The 24,689-nt window shown below is 38.7% G+C and overlaps 1 protein-coding gene across 1 annotated transcript in view; it reads right to left on the minus strand.

Annotated features, from left to right (window-relative positions):
• Nucleotides 1-21,582, minus strand: part of GALNT12 (polypeptide N-acetylgalactosaminyltransferase 12) — a 39,266-nt gene extending 17,684 nt beyond the window's left edge. Inside the window, exons 1-4 of the mRNA XM_083360711.1 lie at nt 21,020-21,582; nt 17,913-18,082; nt 15,079-15,268; nt 9,036-9,221 (exon numbers count right to left, since the gene is read on the minus strand). Of these exons, the coding sequence (XP_083216837.1) occupies nt 9,036-9,221; nt 15,079-15,268; nt 17,913-18,082; nt 21,020-21,396 (923 nt within the window). The 5' untranslated portion in view covers nt 21,397-21,582. The remainder of the gene's footprint in view (nt 1-9,035; nt 9,222-15,078; nt 15,269-17,912; nt 18,083-21,019) is intronic.
• Nucleotides 21,583-24,689: the final 3,107 nt, after the last annotated feature.

A 24,689-nucleotide genomic window follows, 5' to 3' on the forward strand; every position in this document is an offset into this window, starting at 1 on the left:
AATTTCAATGTCTGTACTTTTAGAATTTTTAATTGCTTTTCTATTTATCTTCTTATGTTTTATTTTATTTTATTTTTATTTTTATTCCATTTATATCCCACCCTTCTCCGAAGACTGAGGGCAGCTTACAAGCTTAGCAGTAGCTGTTCCTTAAGCAGCCCAAAGTTGCCCTATTAGAATATGGGCAGCATATAAATTTAATAAATAAATAATGCAGCATGGAAAAGACAGTTAAAGCCCTCTACCTTTTTGTTCAACAAATATTTCTGAAAATGAATTTTCAGCACTCATTGCAACCACAACTAAATATCAAAATAGGCAGAAGTTAACTATTATGCTGACTCTGACTTTAACAAAAGTTACCTAGTTCATGACAAATATCATCATGAGTAAGCTCATACATCCTATTACAATTTATAATTGATGCAGTAACTATTCAGCAATTATAATTCTTATTATAAATTATAATCAGTGCATAATTTGTGTAATGTATTATAAACCTCATAATTTATATGAGACAAAGTACTGTACTGCAAAGCAATAGACTATAAAATAAGAATGGTTTACTCATTCTTATATTATTACTAGCCAGTAAAATAATCATTTGTTTTCATGACTGCACAGAAGGTTAAGTTTTTTTTATTTTACAGAAGTTTATTATATATATTTTTATAAAGTTACAAAGTAATTTTTGCAAAAGCTTTATGTAGTTAGATAGAATAGGAATATTTCAAAGTGCATATTATGAGTTAATGGGGAACTTAATCTGCAGTCTTCTTAGTAATCATACTAACCACACAAGGAAAAAAGGCAAAAGTAATATTTTTATGTATCTTTTTAAAAAGACATGATGGTGATGAAAAAGTAGAACTAATAAATCTATTTTATTTTGATCTTTGCAAAAAAATGGAAGCAGTCCTGAAGATTAAACCCAGTGAGATTTTAAAAAGCTATCAAGATTAAAGAGATTTACAAATCGCATGAAGAAAGTTAAAGCAATAATTATGTTCAAATAGAATTGGGATGGAAAATCTGTTATGTTTTTGATGTTGGTGAACTACAACTCTCCACAGCCCTCCACAGCCTGGTCAGGAGTCAGGAATGAGGGAAGATGCATTACTTTTCTGCTTCTATGGATTCTCCAAGCCTGCCATTTTCTTTTATAGGAAGCAGATGTTAATTTCACAAAGGTATCCTTCCCAGCAATTTCCCAGCAAGTGCAGAATCCACTAGATCAACATTTTCACCATGTATTCCAAGAATGTCATCATACTTTAAAATTAATTAATAAATTCCCATTTAATAATATATTTCAAAAAGCTAATTTATTTTTTAAAAATACTGTATGTTATTCTTTATATATGAAGTATCTGGCAATCCTTCATACAGTATCTTCATTTATTTTGAACCCAAGACCATTTTTGAAAGTCAGAAATGTTCCAAAATTCTAGCCTAACTTTTGTTGCTAATTATACTGTCTTTCTTATTAATTTTTAAAAATTTTTTATAGACAACCACTAGCTGGCTTTTACTTATTACCAATTGTTTCTCCAAAAAGAGAGTTAATGAATATGTAAAAATACAATGCTATAAAATGTAAGTCTAGATTAAATTTCATTTAAACTGAAGCACAAATTTGTTTATTGATCAGCGGCAGAAGTAAAGGCAAGTCTAAAGAGGGGAAGGATTGCAGGTCCTCTTCATAAACCTATGCAATAGAAGAAATCATATCTGCTACGAATCTCTAGCCCAGGGCTGGGGAACCTTGGCTCTTTTATGACTTCTGGACTTCAAGTCCCAGAATTCCTGAGCCAGCATGGATGGCTCAGGAATGCTGGGAGTTGAAGTCTACAAGTCATAAAAGAGCCAAGATTCCCCATCCCTGCTCTAGCCACTATTAAAAGGTTTTTTTAAAAACATCCTTACACTTTCACTATCATGTTACTCCTTACAATTTTTTTGGTTTGGGTAGTGGGATTATTAACTTGCTCACCCCAAATGGCGTAAATTACAATAATTTAAGAACAAAAACAAGTAAACAAATAATAAGCAGATAATACCACAGGCTTTTTGATGTCTGCTGGCATCACCTTATTCACAGAGAGGGGCAGAAACTCTCCTATACCCTTGTTGTCTAAAGGAACCAGGAAAGGCAGAGGTACAAAACACACAAGGGCAGCAGCCAGGCTCTCTTAGCCCATCCCATCTCACAGTGTTATTGTTGCAGGGAAAATAGCAGGCAAGAACATTTTGTATGCTGCCTTGAACTGCACACAAAATAAAGGCAAGATATAAATCTAATAAATAAAAAATGCTAGAAAGCCTACCTACGTTAATATCCACAGACAAGAAGGGTGTCAGGTAGTCCAGGGATCCCTAAACCCCAGTCCATGGATCGGTACCGGACGTGGCATGCCAGTAACTGGGCAGCACAAAAAAGCAAAGCCCCACCCGTGGGATGCAGGCAGAACACAAAACCACGCCCCCTCCAGTCCGCGGAAAAACCTCTCTCCACGTAACCGGTCCCTGAAGCCCAAAAGGTTGGGGACCTCGGACATAGTCATCAGACACTGCCCATGAAGTAAAGTTTTGGGCAAAATATTGCATTGAATGGTTGCAGTGGCCAAACAAGAAATCACACAACCTAATTCTTCCACAAAGGGAGTTTATAATCCTGAACATTCACAGACAGACAGCCTACGAATAGAATAAGGAAGAAGTAAAACCACTTTTCCTGCCTTATCTAGGCCTGAATGTGAGCTTCTGCCCTTGTCCTGTCAAGTTACCTTTTCATCTTCTTCCTTCAACATCTCTGCATGTAGCATTTACTGCTTTTTTGGATCTGCACTGTGGATCTGTACTATAAACCAAGGGATACACTCACACATAGGTAAGGGTAAAGGTTCCCCCACACATGCGTGCTAGTCGTTTCCGACTCTAGGGGCCGGTGCTCATCTCCGTTTCAAAGCCGAAGAGCCAGCGCTTGTCCGAAGACATCTCCGTGGTCATGTGGCCGGCATGACTAGACGCCAAAGGCGCACGGAACGCAGTTACCTTCCCACCGGAGTGGTCCCTATTTTTCTACTTGCATTTTTTACGTGCTTTCGAACTGCTAGGTTGGCAGAAGCTGGGACGAGTAACAGGCGCTCACTCTCACACATACACACACATAATTACAATGTTTGAAACTGTGTAGATAGGCTCTATTAGGATTTATGACATTGATAGAACAAAATGAAACTGAGATAGAATTTGTATAAAATATTTAAAAGATACATCTTTGCTGCTGTTTAATTTTTACCAATACTGTTTCCTATACCATTAAATATTTTATTTACAATTATGTGGTTATATAGCATTATTCTTCAAAAATTATTAATGTTCCTCACCAAGTTGGAGCATGTGAACAATTCAGCTGAAGAATATATCTCAAAAATAATATTTCTAGTCCTATAAAGTGTTCTGTCTTCACATTCCTTAAACTATTCAAGGAAAATATCTATTTAATTATTAACCTGCTTCTGAATAAGATTGGCAAAAATCCAGTCTTCCAAAGACTGTAAATGTGCCAACAGTGTTAGATTAAGAAATACCCCACTTCTATTCCTTTAAAGTTATATTGTGCATGAATATTAACACTGCTTTTCTTTTCACTGAAACAAGGAGAGATTGTGGATAGGAAATAAAGTTGTCTAAGATTAATCAGTTGAAATATATCTCAAAAGCTAAGAGTTTTGTCACTTCTAAGATTAAATTTCTACATATTCCTATTTAAATTACAGAAGTGCATTTATCTTTAAGCTATCAACATCGTAACAGGCAAGATACCTTACAGAATTATCCATTTATTTTTTTACAAATAATTACTGATTAAAGACATTTTTTTTAAAGAAAGGGTCAAAGACTTCTCTCAGTCAAGGGCTGTATTATTGTTTTCTCTATTTGGGGGGATCTCAAATTTCAGAAAATGACATGGAAGTGAAAGGGCAATGTTACAAGTGGAAGTGAGATTCAAGGTGCTGGTCCTTACCTATAAAACCCTACATGGCTTAGGCCCGGGATATTTGCAGGACCGTCTGTTGCCAGGAACGATTTCCCATCGCCCTGTGCGCTCGCACAGAGAGGGCCTCCTCAGGGTGCCGTCGGCCAGACAATGTCAGCTGGTGACCCCCAGGGGGAGGGCCTTCTCTGTTGGGGCATCTACTTTGTGGAATCAGCTCCCCCGGGAGCTCCGGATGGCCCCAGACCTTCGGTCCTTTTGTCGTGACCTTAAGACATATCTTTTCCAACAAGCCGACCTGGACTGATCATAATGGGGTTTTAATTATGATTTTAAATGTTTTTATTAGTTTTAGTGGGACTTCGACATAATTTAATTCTTTTTTAATATTTGTATTTATTGTATTTTATTGTTGTTAGCCGCCCTGAGTCCTTTGGGAGATAGGGCGGCATACAAGTCTCATTATAAATAAATAAATAAATAAAGACGAACTTCAGTTTTTGGCTTTTGTTTTGGTTAGGTTTATAATGGTGTACTAGTATGAGGGAAAGACCTTGGGAGACCGAAAGAAGAGTTGCATATTAAACAACTGTAAAAGGTATCTCAGTTCACAGAAAAATAGAGCCTGGGAAGCATTTCAGGAGAAATCCTTTTTAGTTTTCTGACGAGTAAAAGGAAAATATAGAAGGAATACTTTCAAACTTGCAAGATTCTGATAATATAATCTCACAATAAAGATAGCATTAGTATTCATTGTTGTGCTTCTTGCTTGAGAAGGCTGACAGGTAGGCTGTTCTGCATGGAGTTCTATTTTTATTTAAATGAAATTTGAACAAAAAACCCATAATACTTTGACCTTCTGGGAGCTTGTAGATGCCATAAAAATAAGGCTGGGGCCACATACAGTGGCGTATTTCTAATCTATAAGAAGTGAACTTTTGTACAATTTGCTTTTGACTCATTTATTTTACACTCAGAAACCACACATTTTGACTAACACTTGTACTTATATTTAGCTAGTTCTATTAAACCAAACATGGCAGTTGTAGGAAATGATAGCTTAGTTTTAGACTTTAAATTACATTTTATTGTCTATAATATATCTTTAATTCCTTTTCACATCATCTGATCTATTTCATAAGTAAACTATATTTCTAATGCATAAGAGAAAATACCGTAAATTATTTGCTATAAGCTGTACTGATGCAGCAGGAAAAAAAAACTATACATTCAAATAAGGTGAATTAAAGAAGGGCAGAATTAGAGCTTATCAGCAGTAAGCAATTATTAACAGAACAGTGTTCAGGTGAAAAAATTGTGTACTGTGATTCATTATTCCAACAAGGAAATACAATTTTAAAGAATAATTTTACAAATTATTTTACAATGAGTTCTAATCTTCAGTTACCAATGTTTGTTTAGAAGGATAATTTGATCGATTTTAACAACTTTTATTAATTAAATTCACAACAACTTGTTATCTCTATTTACTTATATGAAATTCCATGAATGAGAATGTTTGGAACAAGACTACCTTTCCCCCTTATGTTTTCAGAAATGTATGAAAAAACCGGACAGAACATTTGTTAACTAACTTACCATATAAACTAAAAAGTTAGGCTGTTTAATCATTAGTAGATCTGTTCATAGATAAGTGTCCCAAAATACCTTTGCAAGCCTTCTAACTGCCTCTAAAAACTATTTTTGTTAAATTTAATTCTAAACCTCAGGGAAAATACTGTTATGCAGCAATATAAAAAGTGTAAAATGTAGCTACTAGCCCCAGGAATTGGGTTAAAAGAAAGGGATTCCAACCAGTCACGTCTAGCTGTTATTTTTTTCCCAATGATTGATCTAAGTCTCATAAGTCTCTAATTGACTGAAGGGAGCACAGAACTTTTATTCAATTCCGTGGAATGTTGCATACATTCAGTTAACAACTATACTGGGGTGAATAAACTGAAATTAAGTAATAAAAGTTTTACTGCTGATTAGCAGGAAACTATGGATTGGAACTGGGATTTAGCTTGCTCTACACCACGGATGTCAAACTTGCCATGTCACGTGATGTGTTGCGATGTATCGCAACTTTTTTTTTGCATTGCTGGAGCTGGGGTGGGTGCGGCCTCCGCATGACCCAACCCGCCTGTGAGCCGGCAGTTTGACACCCCTACTCTACACAGTGGCTTCACTCCCTTGGAAACAAAAAAACCCTGTAGAAGTACATTTTTCCTGAGATGTAAACCCAATTCTACAAAGCCCTGAGAGGATTGTATCTAGTAAGACAAAATTGGCAGAGAAAGTACAATACAAGCACATCAATACACTTTCTTTATTTTTATATCTCAGTTTTATTTTTGCTTCCATCCTCTGTCTCTCTCATTCTTTTTCGGTCTACTTGCAATAATAAGTAATCTTGTTTTTCTGCATTTAATAACATAAAAATCCTTTATTAATGCAGTTGTTAGTTTGTACTAGCAGCACACAAAGAATTGTTGGAGACCTCTATTCCTAGCAAAAGAGAAAAGTAGAATTGTTCATTGTTCTATCTATCCTATTTGGATGCCAGGTGAGGAAAATACCTACTCCTCATTCAAGAACAGCCACCTGCCTGCAAGAAACTCTATGCAGGGATCTTAGAACCAGGGAAGAGGAGTGATACGATAAATACTGTAGGAAGGGATTCCCAGGCCTGGGTTATCAATTTTAGCATAAAGACAAAACTAGGCCATTGGACAAAAAGACAGCTAATAATTTAACAAATAGATTATATACTGTAGCGTATACTGTTTTGTTAATTCTCATTTCCACATAATAAGTAGCACAGCAGCACATTTTTCTATTCAGTGATTTTGACAAACATCCTTTCTTCACAACAGACTACATGCTACTGACTACCTTTCTGGCCACATAGTATATTACATAACTTAAGATTTCTCCATTCATATCCCCATTTTTTTTTAGTAAACATTCTATCTAGGGTTACAAATTCACCTTCCTGCTTTTTCTCGAGGCATATACAGTTGCACAAGATCAAGGAATCAACAATTATCCAGGTAAGGTAAGGTGCATTAAATGCTAGTATTGTGACAAAATAGAGAATCTTAAAAACTGAAACAGAAATTTCCAACTCTCATTTATTGGTGAATTCATTAAGGCAGAGTCTCTTGGAACATTTTGAATTGTTTCTTTTTAGATTTCTCCAAGTTTGCTGAGAACCCACTTTAGCTGATGAATACTTTACAATGTTGAACGCTAGTACCAATTGTCATGAGAAATATAGTATTTTGATTAAAGTATCCTAGCTAAAGGGTTGTTGTGATTCAGCGTCAGCCTGTGGTTCCGGCAGCTGAGTCAGATGATTCTGAAGAGGAGGAGGAGAAGGGGTTTGGAGAGCCTTTGGTGTCAAAGGAAGGTTCTGATGCACTGCAGGACTCTCAGCCTGACCCTTCCCGTCTTGTTCTTCATCAGACTCAGCCGTGTGAGCACGAGGGATTGGAAGAAGACGATCCACAGCTGACTCTGTTCAGGGACGCTAAGAGCAGGAGGCAATCTAGCAGAGCAGAACAGAGGAAGGCAATGAGGCAACTCGGGAGAAGGTAATGAGAAGCCACGCCTTGGGACTGCTGATAAAAGGGAAGATGTGGGAGGTGCTGGTTGCTGAAGGCAACCGTTTGAAGATCTTCTGATAGAGTCCTGGTCTGTTATTCTTGTTTAACTCTTGTTTGAACTTTTGGTTTAACTCTTGAACTTTTCGTTTAACTTTTGTTTGAACTCTTTATAAATAAATTTGGTTGGGTTTTTTCCAGCCTGTTGACTATAAAAAAGGGGTTGTCCCTGACATTCAAACAGGGCCGATCGTAGGCTGGAACAGAACAAGGGTTTTGCAATCACCTGAAAACACAACATCAGAAAATCTTTTTCTCCAAAATCTAAGTTCTTATGGGCACTGGTATCTTGATAGACCCTGGCATGAACGCAATAGATGTGGTAGAGGTGAATTATACTCTTGAGTTCGAAGACTGAACATTTCATCAGCTGACAACACTGAATAGGACAGAACAGGAGCTGAGGGACTTACAGGAACAGAACAGATCAGACTTGAAAGAAAGAAATGCAGAAACAGAAAGATCAAGTCCTGAGGGAAAAATTGCTGAAGTCACTCTTAGCATAAGGAGACCAGTGGAAAGCAATGTGATCAGAATACAAATACTCTCACCAAAGCAAAATGAGGCAGAAAACTATAGGCAGGGAAAAGAAACTTTGTAAATTTGTTTCCCATGAGAAAGTGTTCCTCATGGATTCTATATTTGTGTCAAATGGGAAGGGGAATAAGAATGTAAAAGAAAGGATTTTGTAGGAAATTCCAAAAAGAATGAGGGAGAGGAAACCAACCTGTAGAACCACATATAAAGTTTGCTAATTGCTTCATTAATAATTCCAGAATTTTTCACCTTTCAGTAATAGTTAAAAAGCTGCGTTATTCTGGTTCATTGCACAGTCAGCCACATGTTTAGACTAGATTTTTATCCACCTATCAAGTACTTTCCAAGGACTTGGGATAGACAAATCTTATTGTTTGATGGTATTAAAAATACTGTCGCAAGACGTAAGCTGTATCAAGTAAAACTGCCATTTGGAATTGACTGATGGCAATTTTATCAATGCCAATGGTCTTCAAGTGACACTTCAGATGTTTGGGGATTGCACCCAAGGTGCCTATTACTGTTGGTACTATTTTTGTTTTCTTTTTCCATAGACATTTTATTATTCTTCACTCTGATGCTAGTACTTAAATCCAGGCTGTTAATTTCCATTATTACTGATGGTCACACAAACTAATAGTAGTTCTGCGGCAATTAAACCAAATTGTGCAAAAAATAAAATGCAGTGGAGGACAAAAGATTACAGATCTGATTTTTAAAATAAAATTGCCAGTATAACAATCTAGCATGACAGTATTGTATTTGATCATTATTCATCCCAACAGGTTTATCAAAATATAACTTCAGACGGAACTCAAAATCAATCTAACCTGATAACATCAATCTTGGATTTTCGGTTTTGCTGCTCCCGCTCTGGTACCACGTGCCAAGTAAAGACCAGTCTCCAGTCAAACCCACCAATCTGCGGCTCTCCGGCATTTCCCAAGTATTCAAAGGTGTTCCAATCAATTACATCAATCACAGGACAGACAACAGCTGATGGTTCTTCTCTAATTCTGTGCATGTTTACAAAGAAATATTGTTTGTATCCTGATGGTAGAAACTAAACATGTTGAATAGATTGTAGAAGACCATTAGCACAAATATACTTTTTCTAGAGTAGTTTTTAGTTTTTCAAACTTTTGCAGATGTTTTACAATATTTTTCTAATAACTGAAGAAGTACCTAACCCATATCTATCTTCAAAGTAACTTAGTATAAGGATGTTTAAGTGTGAAAGATGCCTTTGGACTGCACTCCCAAAATTTCTACCCAGTATAGTTCCAAAAAGATGTGGAGGACTCCAAGTTGGGAAAGACTAGCATACTAAAAGAGAGAATAAGGCTTTGTATATTCTGTTTTTGTGTATCATGTGCACTTTCTGCATGTACATTTTCTGGCTCCCACTTTGACAGTCTTTTGGAAGCTCCTAAAGTCTTGGTTTTGCCAGCAGGCCTGAGAAACTCAAGAGTGCAAGGGAGGCCATCAATGGCTTCTTTAATCATGTGCTGTCACTGGGGGGATAGGGGAGGGGAGTCATTTTTTCTACATTGTGTTTTTATTGGTTGTAAGCCACCTAGAGTCACTTTGCTCAAGTAGACAGCTATATAAATTTTATAAATAAATAAATATTTATTTATTCTCAACATTTCCAAGCATATTTTCTAAGTAATCAAAGGTGCTGGGGGAAAACCCACCATTCTCCATTGTGTAAGAATCCTTACAACCTCACCATTGGGTTGCTCAGATAACGTACAAAGGCTTTCAAATCAGCTGAGCATATGGAGCCTCACAGCCTGCAGGAAAAACTAAGGAAAGAGATGAAAAATGTTTGCCCTTATACCCTCACTCACAATGGTCTCATTAATAAGTGTGAAGCATAACTATTATCTTCCATACACTATTATATTGAGAATTTAAGGCAAACAAGCATACTTGTGCATATTTTCTTTCAGTCAAAATTCAATAAACTCTCCTTTTATTTGTCTGCTGACAACATCAGATCAGTCAAAAATTTTCGGCTATCTCCTCTCTAAACTCTTCTATTTTACAGTTTACCCAAGGCATCTTGCAACATAATCTGAGACTGGTTCTATTCTAATTAAATACAATTATGTATGTGTAACTAATAAGTTCCAGCAATAGGTCTGCATAATTAATGAACTGTTAAATGGCTTAAACAAAGGACACAAACCATCATCAAATATACAAAATAGTTGCAGGAAAGTAACAAGCAGAAAACTTGTAACATGCCCTGTAAAAGAAAGACAACATAACATACTACTGCTGGTGATCTGAGGATTTTTTTAAAAAAATTATTCATCCCATCAGACCTTTTTTCCTTCTTCTGAATCCTATGCAGGGTAGCCAATGTGACCAAGAGAACAACTTATTAATATTTTAAATTTTAGAGGCAAAAATAATGTGGAATATTATTTCTCACTGACTGTTGGCCTCTCTTCATCAGAATAATCAAGCTAAATTTAAAAAAATGAAATTTCTTATTGTCAGCCAACATCCACATGTTTCATATGGAAGATAAACCTTTATGTCATGGATTACGGCAATTTGCTTTGTAGTAAATGAACTAATTAATAACTTACAGAAGCAAATACAAACAAAAATGGAAGGAAATACGTTATTCAGTTTTTGTCACTATACATTTATTGTGATCTTGATAATCATCTTCAAGAAAAGATGAAAAGAGATGAAAATTTGGAGCAGATAAAATGAAGGCAAGCTGAAGAATAATAGAACTTTCATCAATCCTAGCATTCACAAGCACAAAGAGAGTCAAGTTACTCACTCTCCAGTCCAAGCAACTTCAAGAGTTCAGTGGCCACTCCTCCTGACGATGCCTGTCAGTGAAATGGCCATACCCCCAGCAAGCTGCAGACTAACCGCCAAACAACCACAGATAAAGATGAAAGACACAAAGGAGGAAAAAGAAGATGGAGTCAGAGATGGTGAAGAAAGAAGACCAAGAGTACTTGTATTTGATTCAAATTATCCAAGCAGTCATACTAGATTAAAATGATACAATTAGAATACAAAAATCTATAGCAGAATCTATGCAAGGACTTTCTGTTAATTTCTACCTAGAGTGCTGAAAGCAGGAAGTACAATTATTTCTAACATGAAGGTCATATTATACATCAAGAAATCATTTGCTTCTTGACTATTTTATTTTATACAAAGTCAAAACTATCGTACCACCTTCTTCCAGCCCTTCATTTCTAATTCCAGCATATTTTGTAAAAGAAAGCCATTAAAACAATAAATCAATAAATCCTGCCGTTCTTAATCCCTCCTGAAGTCTGCAATCAGTTCATTTAAATGAAGTTTGCATTGAAGGAGCAGCAGCAACCAAAAACAGGCCAGATATATATATTTGAATGGCACAAATCACTATCTAGCACTATGTACACTATGAAATTGAAGTGCCAGGGCTCTGTAGCCCACCAAGTATCCAGCTATGATATTACATCTACTCTTCATCTGACAACTCTTGCAAAGGAGAACCTTAGGGGTTGCACAATGCAGGATCCCTTCTGAAACATCACATCTCAGGAACATGGTTATGGCAAAGACAAATTAAGTTTTCAAAAAGTTGTTACTTCAAATATCTGGAATGCCCTGGAAACACAGCCTTCCAAGATTTGCTTGCACCTCATGTTTCTCATCAGGAAAAGCAAGAGTTCAACAACACCAGTCTAAGAGAACTGCTACTTCAAGACCACTGTAGTGATTTTTCATAGGCAGCTTTAGGGTGTTAGAAGGCAGTTTGTGGGGAAGCACCTGAGGAGTAATTTGGATCCTGAGCACCATTATGACATGTTGCTTAGTGTTTGAAGTTATAATGGACCTCACAAAAAGGTGCAGGTCCTTGAAGTTAGAACCATAATAGGGCCTGCCCGTTACAGTTGTAAGTTGTGATGGTCATAAATAGGGTCATCCACATGACCAACCTGATTTTATGACTATTTTTGTGACAGCACAGTCGTTAGTTGTGAATTAATGGTTTGCTATGGGAGTTTTGCCAAAACTGGAAGCAAGTGCCTGTTTTCAGTACAACTGTTATATATTTTTTTAAAAAAGGCAAGAAAATGGTAAGACAACACCTATCCGACCTTGACGAATATAAATCACCAGGACCCGACAGATTACATCCCAGAGTTCTGAAGGAGCTGGCAGATGTTATCTCAGAACCATTGCACCACATCTTTCATAAGTCCTGGAGCACCGGGGAAGTACCCGAGGATTGGAAAAGGGCTGATATGGTTCCCATCTTCAAGAAAAGGGGGAAAAATGGACCCAGGAGACTACAGACCAATCGGTTTAACCTCAATACCTGGGAAGATCCTAGAAAAGATAATCAAAAAACAGATCTGCAAACAACTAGAAGCAAACAAAGTTATAATTAGTAGCCAGCACAGGTTTGTTAAAAACAGATCATGCCAAACCAATCTTATTTCCTTCTTTGATAAAGTGACTAAACTAGTAGATCAGCAAAATGCTGTGGACGTAGTATAATTAGATTTCAGTAAGACATTTGATAAAGTAGACCACAACCTACTCCTTGGTAAGCTAAAAAAAGGTGGAATAGACAACATCATCACCAGATGGATCTGTAGCTGGCTGGCAAACCATACTCAATGAGTAGTCAGTCCTTAATGATACTACATCTACATGGAGGGAAGTAAGCAGTGGGGTACCACAAGGTTCCGTCTTAGGCCCAGTACTCTTCAATATCTTCATCAATGACTTAGATGAGGATTAGAAGAGGAACTCATCAAATTTGCAGATGACACCAAACTGGCAGGAGTAGCCAACACCCCAGAAGACAAACTCAGGATCCAAAAAGATCTTGACAAACTTGAACAATGGGCCCTATCCTACAAAATGAGTTTCAATGTGGAGAAAAGCAAAGTTTTACATTTAGGCAGGAAAAATCAAAAGGTACAAGTACAGATTGGGAAAGACCTGGCTTAAAAACAGTAACTGTGGGAGGGACCTTGGAGTCTTAGTGGACAATCACTTGACTATGAGCCAGTAGTGTGCAGCAGCAGCCAAAAAAGTTAACACAATCCTGGGTTGTATAAACAGAAGCATAAAATCAAGATCATGTGAAGTATTAGTACCGCTTTATAAAACCCTAGTAAGACCACACCTGGAATACTGCAGATAATTTTGGTCACCATATCACAAAAAAGATGTTGAGAGTCTGGAAAAAATTCAGAGAAGAGCAACTATGTTGATTAAAGGCCTGGAGACTAAAACATATGAAGAACGGCTACAGGACTTGGGTTTGGCTAGTCTAAAGAAAAGAAGAAATAGGGGAGACATGATAGCAGTATTCCAGTATTTGAGGGGCTGCCACCAAGAAGAGGGTGGGGTCACATTATTCACCAAAGCACCAGATGGCAGGACAAGAAACAATGGTAGGAAACTGATCAAAGAGAGAAGCAACCTGGAATTAAGGAGAAACTTCCTGACAGTGAGGACAATTAACCAGTGGAATAGCTTGCCTCCAGAAATCGTGGGTGTGCCATCACTGGAGATTTTTAAGAAGAGGCTAGACAGTCACTTGTCTGAGATGGTATAGGTCCTCCTGTTTGAGCAGGGGGCTGGACTAGAAGGCCTCCAAGATCCCTTCCAGCTCTGTTCTCTTCTATTCTAAAATAGTCACATGACCATGAGACTCTACAAACCATAAATGTGGGCTGGCTGCTAAGTGCCTGAAGTGGCCCGTGTTTACAGGCATTTGCAGCATCCAGTGGTCACATGATTGCGAATTACAACGGTTTTTGTCAGAAACCAGCACTTACTTCCAGTTTACAGCAAAAATGCCCACTGTGGACAACCATGATGTTTACTTAACAATCACAGAATTTGCTTAGCAACTATCACACAAAAGGTCATGTGATAGCCATCCAAACTTAACACCTATAATTTTGGGCTCAGTTATGATTGTAAGTCGAGGACTATCTGCACAAAGCGATGCAATAATTTACTCCTTGTAGGAAATGGATTTTACTATTAATAGTTTAATAATTTACCTTTTAACACAAGTATATGGAGCTTGCAGATTTAGAAACCTTAACTGGTACTATATGAATTATTCCTATTGGTAGCAAATACAAAGAACATAAGTAACTTTCAACCTAAATCTTACCCTATAATGCCATCTTGTGGAATATTCCCATTATTAAGAATAAAGAGATATCTGGTTATTTCAAAAAGGTTTCAAATATAAATATCATAAAATAAGCCTCTACTGTTGTTCACTAGGGTTCAAACAGGTAAATTCAATAATTAAATAAAAGTGAAGTATAAATTAATATATTTTCTTCAAAATATTACACTTAAGTATTACACTAAAGATTTAACAGACTAAATATAACTCAAAAAATCATTAAACTGAAGTGTCATTTGTAACAGCTTATGTCGTTTATAATGATGTCATCAAACACAAGATGCAAACTGACACAAATGACATAAATATAACTAAGCATACAATTATGTGCTTTGTCTGGGAAACTTTGAATGTTAAGAATTTATTATAGTTAGATGTATTTGGATAGAAATGTTGTCTTTGTTCACGTTTGCTAAATGGAAATATTAAATTGGGAGTTTACAATAATATATGCGTGGATTTTATAGTATTTAGAAATTCACTCAGTCAACCTGCCTTCTTTTTTAAAATCGCCACATACTACTAAATCCACAAACTCTTTGTTTTTTTGCTTTCACGTCACTGAAAAGCATCTGTTTCATGTTTTTGCAATCATGATGTGACAATACGTGGGAAACCCTGCAAATGTTATTCTACAGTAATATTGGAATTAATATGACAAACATTTATTTATTTACCTTTCTAATAATGGTTCAAGCCACTCTTCATGGCACTCACAATGGCAGTCGAGAAATGTAAGAACCTCTCCTCTTGCTACTGAAGCTCCCAGCAGCCTTGCTCGAACCAGCCCTTCTCTTTTATTTGCTCGGACAAGCCGTACCTTGCGCAAATTCGCCAGATAGTTTTCCAAAGCTTCCTTTAAATGTTCTGTTGCAGAAAAATAAGAACTGTTTACTGTTATCTTATAAGGAATTTAAAATAAATGGACCATGAGCATACTTTTTTTTACACTTAGTTGCATCTAAGCAGAGATGGAGACAAAGAACTTCTGCCAGAAACACAACTAAAAAACTTGCCTTGCATGTTCACTTACAGTGGTGCTTTGAAACGTGGTGTCCTTGAATAACCAAACCCTCAAAATGGCTGTCTTATGTGTTCTGAGTCTAAAAGAAATTCTCATGTTCCAATCCATTTTGATTTTGGAACTTACTTTATAATTGTCAAAATAACAAGATCATTCAGTCTTCTCTGGCTGTGATTGAGGTATTCTTTATGATATCCTTTCCATCATTATCAACGTGAGAGGCAAGTAATATATGATGTCAGGTGTCACACAAACTTTTAAAAAGCTTAGCTCTCTCTCCACCAACTTGAATATCAGATCTCTGAAAGATACTATTCTGAGATCTAGCAAATTACTTTCAGGTATCCATCAGTGTAATATTTCCTTCTTATTAATAATTAAAATAGGTTTTATAAATCCATTTTCCAGACATACACAAAATAAAAATGAACAATTCATCACATGCACACAAAATAAAATAAAATTACACAAGTAAATACATATAGAGCCAGTTTGATGTAGTGGTTAAGATACCAGGTAAGAAACTGAAAGGTCTAGTCCTGGCTTAGGTACAAAGCCAGGTTGGGCTAGTCACTCTCAGCCCTAGGAAGCAGCCAATTGCAAACCAATTCTTAAAATCTGCAGGAACTTGTTCCAGCAATTGTCAAAAGTCAAAAATTTACTTGAAGGCACCAAAACAAATATACACACATAAATATAAGAAAGAACTGTACAGGTAATCCCCGAGTTATGAGCGTTCACTTAATGCTTGTTCAAAGTTATGTGATGAGCGCCCCCCAAAATTACAAATATTGCAGCACCACAGCTACGAGCAACTGCAGTGGTTCTGCAACATTCACCCTGGTTATTCCCTCCCTTCTCACCCCCACCCCGGGTCTCCCAAGGCACCAGGCCTTCAATACTTACCCTGCGAAGATCGAGATCCTTTGCTTCCTTGGCTGCTCCAGGCCTTCGGTGCAGTCACAGAGAATGAAGGCCTAAAGTAATGCAAGATCACGTGAGATCAGTGGGGCGAGATCTCTCACTACTGATCTCGCATGATCCCATGGTACTTTAGGCCTCTGTTTTCTGCAACAGAGAATGGAACCGAAGCCAGGGGATGCTTCCATGTGCCTCCAGAGGCTGGATCAGGGCTCCGGAGGCATTTTCCAGGCCACTGCGGACCACATCTGAGCCAGGGGAATGCTTCCGCGCTTCTCCTGCGGCCCAATCTGGGCTCCAGAGGCATTTTCCAGGCCGTTGCTACCCAGATCTGAATGCTTCTGTGTCCCCCCTCAGCCTGATCCAGGCTCCCAAGGCCTTTTCCAGGCCGCTGCCACACAGATCTGTGGCTGGCGAACACTTCCGCAGCGCCCCTCCCCGTGGCCTGATCTGGGTGGCAGCTGCCCAGAAAAGGCCTCTAGAGCCCAGATTGGGCCGCGGGGCAGGGTGGGGGCTACAGAAGCATCCCCCGGCCTCAGATCCGGGCGGCAGCAGGAACCGCAACAGAGAGGAGACAGATCTTTTCCAGGTCAGTCCAGCGCAGCAGGAAGGGGAAAGCATGTGGTATCTTAGTGGGTCGGGGAGGGGCCTGTTCAATCACTAGGCCCTCCATGGCCTTCCCAAACCTGAGACATCTCATGTTTGCTTAACGAGCTGTGTGTGTTTTAACGAGAAAGGGAGTGATCTCATTTGAGGTACGAGATTCACTCTACAGGTTTTCGAGTTACAATTGGAATGGGCAGGCTCCATTACACTTGTTAACTCGAGGACTACTTCCCAAATTCTACATCCCAAATTCACCTGATTTTCTAAGACTTTAAAAGTGGAAAGTAAGCTTTCAATATTGACCAAACCAATCCATGATTTTTTTTCCAAATAAGGTGACATTTTCTGATTAAGAGAGAATACAACTAGATTTCAGAGATGTGTGATTCAGGAATTTTTGAGTGTAATATTTATTTCTTCAAAACTCCCAATCCTAGAACCATCTTTCAACCTGGTATTCAGAGAACAGTTCACAAGACTGATTGGCAAACCTGTTTAATTCCTGTGTTGAGCACATATTTAACAAGATATTATTTAAAATGGATGGAAAATTAATACCATGGCATAGTTGAAGCAGTACATCATAGAACCTGAAAATAATTTGGAATATTATGCGAAATTACATTAAAGGTAAGTTATTTACAATGTATCTCAATATAAACCCATTTTATATATATTTAATTCTAACATACTCCCAATCTTGATTCCAATATGTAATAATTAACATACTTTAGGGAAATATATCTTATTTCTTTAGACTTACACTCTTTATTATAATAAAGCATCCTTTTTGTGAGTTTTTTTTAAATTAATGAGTTAGCTAAATTGGTTTATGCTGTTCAAGAAGTATAGAAAACTATTTTGGCTTTCTGTTCAGTTTACATATTTTTATTTTTAATAATATATTGTATTCTTTCACTGGAAATCCTATGCCAGCAATGAAATATCTGCTCAGCTTACCTTTATCACTATAATCATCTACAAGGATAATTTCTTTTAAAAGAATGTCAGGAGATGTCTCAAGAACACTATGAACTGTTCTCAGAAGAGTTGACCAGGCTTCATTATAAAAAGCTATTATAACAGAAGTCTTTGGCAAGTTATAATAATCATATTTCTTTTCTTTACATCTGTAAGAAAAGCACAAAGTATTACAATAATTTAAAATCAGGCATGCACTTACACACCATGATCAGCAATTAATACAGCTCTGAAGCGTACATGCAAAAAATGTATTGTTTGTACAAGTTGATTCACTAACTAAAAATTTCATTGATATGTTTCCTTACGGACACACATGGACACACACACACACGGAAGCAAATATTAACTCCTTAACAAGTACAATACTTGTACACCCTATGGTGATATGTGTTTTCCGTAATTTCAGGTCTTCTATCAGAGACTTGGGAGTTTGATGGTTCTGAATAGTATCATAGTTGTTGCTAACATTGCACTCTTGTGAACACAGAGCTCTGTTGTTCCTGGGATCTGTTGGAGCCATTCTCCTAGGTGACTATTAAAGTTCAATTAGCTGGACTGGAAACTTTACTTAATGGAGTATCAGAATCAAGACATCGCTGAATATCAAAGGGCATAAATGGCAAGTCATTATGAGGCTGCTATCTAAAAATCTTGTTTGATGTTCATTTTGTACATATATTCTAATAACCACCTCATCAAAACCCACTATATTAGAAACAAGCCCTCCCTTCCCCACCAAAATGTTCCTGATATTATAAAATTACACTAAATTGTCTTAAATAACAGGAATTGTACCCATTTATAGCCAAATAGAGACTCAAAAGTTGCATTCCAGTTCTACAACAGAATAATACATGATTTATCCACATGCTCCACTATATTATCAATGTACTGTATATTCACAGGAAGAAAGGTGATGTGGCTAATTAGTTTTCTACAAGCAATCTTAAATCCTACTATTAGAAAGTTTTGTAAAGAAGAAACAGAACCAAATATGACAAATTATTGCCAGTGTCCCTATGTATGATTTAGGGTATCTTCTTTGAAACACTGTCGGGAAAATATTCTTTCTTAAAAAATGAGCAAAGATAGAACTCAAAATTCCAAAAAGGTTAGACATTGATAGAAAACAGGAAAAGAAAATGAATGTAAAGATAACTCTCCTTTGGAAAATGGAAAACTCTTCTCTAAATTCTGGCACTGTGTGCCAAGGGTTACCACGGTTCACCTAGTTTGGCCCAGTCTTTTGTATGAGTGTACTAATTATAGCATGCAAAACTACATAAATTAAAATTGGCTGAATTTATGGCCTGGAGAATGTACATCTCATGTTTTTATATTACAGTACAAGTCTGAACGTAGAAACTGATATGCTACTTAGTCAACTGTTTTGAAAGACGTTTCATTAAAAAGGCGTTTTTTAAAAATACTTTTTATAAATCAAAGCAATTGTGAAAGCAAAGATCATGAAAACAGGATGATAAAATGCTCTAAAAAGGAACAGTCAGGACTGAGAAGGTAACCAAATTATGGGAAGTGACTTTGACAATCCGGTCTGGATTTCATTTCCTTCACACAATTGTCTAGCCCAGCGATGGCAAACCTTTTAGAGACCGAGTGCCCAAACTGCAAAACCCACTTATGTATCATCGGGTGCCGGGTGGGCATGGCCCTTTGGGCGGGTGTGGCCAATTGGGTGGGCGTGGCTGCAATGGTAACGGCAGACTGGGTGGGACTAAAAAGTTCAATCAATCAATTCCAACTTTCCGAGAACTTTTTTTTTTCCCATGAGAAGTTGAAATTGATTGATTGTGCCTTTTTTTTTTTGCACACAGCGGCAGCGGCCTAAAGCGAAAAGGTTTTATAAAGCCCAGCTGAAGGCCTAGGACTGAGGTGACAGCACGTGTGCCCACAGAGAAAGCTTGGCGTGCCACCTGTGGCACCCATGCCATAGGTTCGCCACCAGGGGTCTAGCCTACGTTGTGAGTCATTATAACTATACTGTGTACAGATAGTCCTGGACTTACAACAGTTCATTTAGGGACTGTCTGAAATTACGGAACTGAAAAAAGTGAAAAAGTTTTTCACACTTACCAGTTGTAGCATCCCCATGGCCACCTGACCAAAATTCAAATGCCTGGCAACTGACTCATATTTATGATATTTGCAGTGCCCTAGGGTCACTTTGCAACCTTCTGACAAGCAAAGTCAATGGGGAAGCTAGATTTACTTAAGAACCGTGTTATTAACAACTGCAGTGATTCACTAAGGAGAAACTTCCTGACAGTTAGAACAATTAACCAGTGGAACAACCTGCCTCCAGAGGTGGTGAATGCTCCAACACTGGAGGTTTTTAAGAGGAGACTGGACAGCCATTTGCCTGAAATGGTGTAAGGTTCCCTGCCTGAGCAGGGGGTTGGACTAGATGACCTCCAAGGTCCCTTCCAACTTCTTCTTCTTCTTCTTATTATTATTATTATTATTTTACTATTATTATTACTATTATTATTATTACTATTACTTAACAACTGTGACAAGAAAGTCATAGAGGCAAAACTCCCTTAACAACTGTCTCACCAACAGAAATTTGGGACACAAATATGGTCGTAAGACGAGGACTACCTTTATAGCCAATTCAGCTAATTTCTAAGTTAAATTTGGATTAGCATGTTACACGGGTGCATCTTTAAAGCTGGCTTAACTTGCTGCTTGTGAACCCAGTCAAATTTATCCCTGGGTGAGCGAGATCTACTTTGCAATTCTTGGCTTTAAACTCGCAGGGTTCCGATTGAGAGCGCGCCATTCTCCTCGGTTCACTGCGTTGGCAAATGCAACCGCGACCCAGGAAGGCTCGTCTTAAATGCGCCACGAGACAGAGACTCCGCCGGGACCGCTAAAGGAAGTAACTTCTGAGGCGTTTAAGCACAGCTCGAACAAGCGGGAAAGTGACGCCGCCCCTCTCCTAGGGCCTCCCTCCCAGCTAACTTCGCCGGATACCGCGGAGAGAAGCGCCCTCTTCCCTCTCGCTCTTCCCGCGATCCCGGCGGCGGCGGCGTCTCCTGCGGGAAGCCCTCTGAACTCACAGCGGATTGCGGCGCTCGGGCAGGCGGCGGTGAAGGGAGATGCGGTCGCTCAGGAAGATGTTGATCTGGTGCAGCTGGATGCTCTCCTCCTGAAGGTGTTGCTCGGCCTTGCTCAACTCCAGGCGCGCCGGCCGGCCCATCTCGCCCACCTCGGTCTCTCTGCCCAACGGCGGCTTATCGTAGACGGGTCTGCGCAATCGTCGCAGGGCTACTTCGGGCGCCAAGGAAGGGGACGCCGCTCTCCCGGAGCTCTTCTCCGGCTCCTGCGGACCCCAATGCCACAGCAACAAGACGCCCGCTATGCCAAGCCCCGAGAAGAGCGCCACCGCGAGCGACCATCCTCCTCGGCCGGCCCGGACTCGCCGGCTCCGCCGCATCCCAACTTGGGCAGAAACTTCCCTCTCCCAGGCCCTTTTCGCTGCTGCCCGCAAGACAAAAACCACCCGGGCAAGCGGGGGGGCGGACCGAAGCGGTAATAAAAGTTAGGCAGAGAAGGACCGCCCAGCCGCGGCCGCCTTACCCGGACTAATCGCGGAAGCGGCTGCTGGCCTGCTCGCCTCCGAATTCTTGGCTTACAACGTGGCAGGGCAGGGCAGGCAGAGAAGCCGTAGCAACAACGAACGCGGCCTAGCAGGGTCCCTTCTCCCGCCGCGGAGGAGAGTCTCCAGAGGGGAAAACGAGGGAGAAAAAGAATCGGCATCTTCCTCTTGAGTTTCAGACTTGCCTTCTGGTGTACCTCGCCTCCTTTGAGGGGTAAACCCGGGAAGGATGGTAGCAGACAGCTCTCCCTCCTACAGTCAAATTGGGTGGAGGACCTTTCCAGTAACGTTAAAAGGGATTTTTCCCAATGGTTTTTGAGAAGGAATAGGGGGGAAAAAAACAAGTCTCCCAAGATCCTTTGTCCTAATGCAACTTTCCAGTGGCACCTGCTTGCCATGACACAGTCCATGACTGGGTTTGCAGATCTTTGTTTTTAAGTTATTTATCTTACTAATGACTGAAAGGCACAAAAATGATGAATCTTAAGCATTGCTTCCTGTATCATCTCAAAGTGATGTACAAAATGAAGGTATAAATAATAATAAATTTGGGGAAGAGGAAACGGAAAGTAAAGCAACAACAACATCCAGAAAACACTACTGTGATGAATGAGATTTTCAAGGGATATCTAAAAGATGTTACAGAACAGGCCTTATGAATCATTCTTAAGTTGTGGTTTGAACAACATAAGTATTGACAGCAAGTTGACTCATTTCTTACCATATACTGCAACCCAAAGTTTACAAAACACAATTCCTCTCGTTCATTGGGAATTCCTATGTACATTCCCTATATTTTTATGCTGTTTCAATTAGTCACAATTCTAAGCTCTATTAGAAAATGCTACTAAAACATGCTTATATCTCCTCATCCACTGTTAGTATCCCAGACTGAGGGGGAAGAAAAAAATTAAAGCACAAAAACTTTTGTACTTTTTGAGAAACTTGAAGGACTAGATAAAAAACTTCATGAAAAATGGAGTCGTGAATGTAAAAAGAACAAAAGTTGTGCTTTAAAGACAAGAAATCCTCCTTGCAACTAAAAGAAGGAATGACAGATGAAAGATAAAGTTCAAAGCAACCACAAATCTTTTACATTTCCTTTTTCAAAAGAAATGAAACCAGATTAAAACCCTACAAATGTAGGTACAATCCCTGCAGACTAATTTTGCAATCTGCAAGAGTAAAAAAGGAGTTTGGTAGAAATTGAACAAGGCCTGCAGTGTACAGATCTAAATATTTGTTTTTGCACATTAAACTGCATAAATATATTAGCATAATACTACAACTGTAGCAGCAACTATCAATATTTGATATGGTGCAGAAAATAAATTTTATTGTATTGCAAATATTGCAAATTGGCTGAATTAACTTTTTTTAAAAAAACTTAAGACTTATTTGAGCAATAATAAAACATTTCCTTTAATCTAAAAATATATAGAAACAGAGATGATCAATTGTAAAAGGCAACCAAAAAAAGCACTATGGTGTTACTAAAATGGAAAAGCAATAACAAAGGACTGACAGTCTTCCAGGCCAGATCTTGCAAAATGTCAAGCAACAATACTAAGCAATATTAAAGCTGTAAAAAGCAAAACAAAACAGGTTTTCATGAAGCAAATGTTAACAACAGACAAATACTTGTAAAACAAAAAGCTCTAGAGAAAGTGTTAGGTCTCTGTCTCTCACACGCGCGCGCACACAGAATCGAATAGACAACTACATTAACTGATTTTTTATTATTAAGACAATTAGAGTAAAAAATTGATTACCTTCATTTATCATCTATTTGGCAGCCTAAGAATAAGAGCCTTTAAATAAGAATTAGTAACATCACCTTGGTAGAGGACAGGAAGGCCTGGAGGAACGTTGTCCATAGGGTCGCAATGGGTCGGACACGACTTCGCAACTAACAACAACATCACCTAGCCTGAAGCCACTTCTGTACAGCTGCCTTAAGATGCTTGTCTTTGTGCTGAACCTGGCTGGAAATGAAACTAGCTAAAGATGCAACCTGATGCACTCTTCCTGGATTATTGGCCAATCTCCTTATTTTGTGCCATCCACAAAAATTGAGAAACATTCCATCGATCCCGTTACTGGGGTCATTATTAAAAATAGTTGGATAATACTCCAACTCAGGGTAGTTATTAGTGCTGAATTTCTGAATGCGAAATCAAATTTTATCAAGTGAAAACATCCCCTGGCAACTTTTCCAAAAACTTTTGCCTAAAGTCCAAATTGAGTTAGACTGGAAAACAATTTTTTTACCTTTGTATGTGAAAACTAGGTATCCTGTGCTTTAAAACAACGATAGAAATGTGATGTCTTGTTTGAAACTCGTTATTTCAAATGTTGCACGCCGGCTCCTTTTAGAAATCCCCAACACGTATGCCACCCGTCACATTAATAATTTGAAAGATGTAAACTTTTCTACCCTGTTTCGAAAGGAAGTCCCTGCGGCAGGGTCGGAGAAAGAAGCCCCTAACAAGCAGGCATATACATAGAACGAAGGCTATTGCTAAAGCTTGTAAGCCGCCCTGAGTCTTCGGAGAAGGGCGGGATATAAATGGAATAAAAATAAATAAAATAAAAATAAAGCTGCTATTTAGTGTGTTGGCCCTAGTTCAGGGGTAGGCAACCTCGGCTCTTTTATGACTCATGGACTTCAACTCCCAGAATTCCTGAGTCAGCTGACTCAGGAATTCTGGGAGTTGAAGTCCATGAGTCATAAAAGAGCCGAGGTTGCCTACCCCTGCCCTAGTTGCCTGAATTAAAGGGGGAGAGCTGTGTCACAAGCAGAAGACTTCCTAAACCAGGGGTCTTCAAACTTGGCCCTTTTATGACTTGTGGACTTCAACTCCCAGAATTCCGAAACCAGGCACGCTGGCTGAGGAATTCAGGGAGTTGAAGTCCACAAGTCATAAAAGGGCCAAGTTTGAGGACCCCTGGCCTAAACCGATTCCCCTTCCCGTATTAATTGAAACCATCCTTCTCTCCCTCCCCCTGCCGGAGGCCTCAGCAGCGCAGCCCTCCCTTTTCCCAACTGTGGAGAACTTGGCGCTTCGGTCGGATTTCTCCCTCCTTCTTTCTATCCACGGGCGGAGCGGAGGAGGAGGAGGATTGCGGAC

The sequence above is a fragment of the Vipera ursinii genome, assembly GCF_947247035.1.
Source record: "Vipera ursinii genome assembly, chromosome: 3".
Taxonomy (NCBI): domain Eukaryota; kingdom Metazoa; phylum Chordata; class Lepidosauria; order Squamata; family Viperidae; genus Vipera; species Vipera ursinii.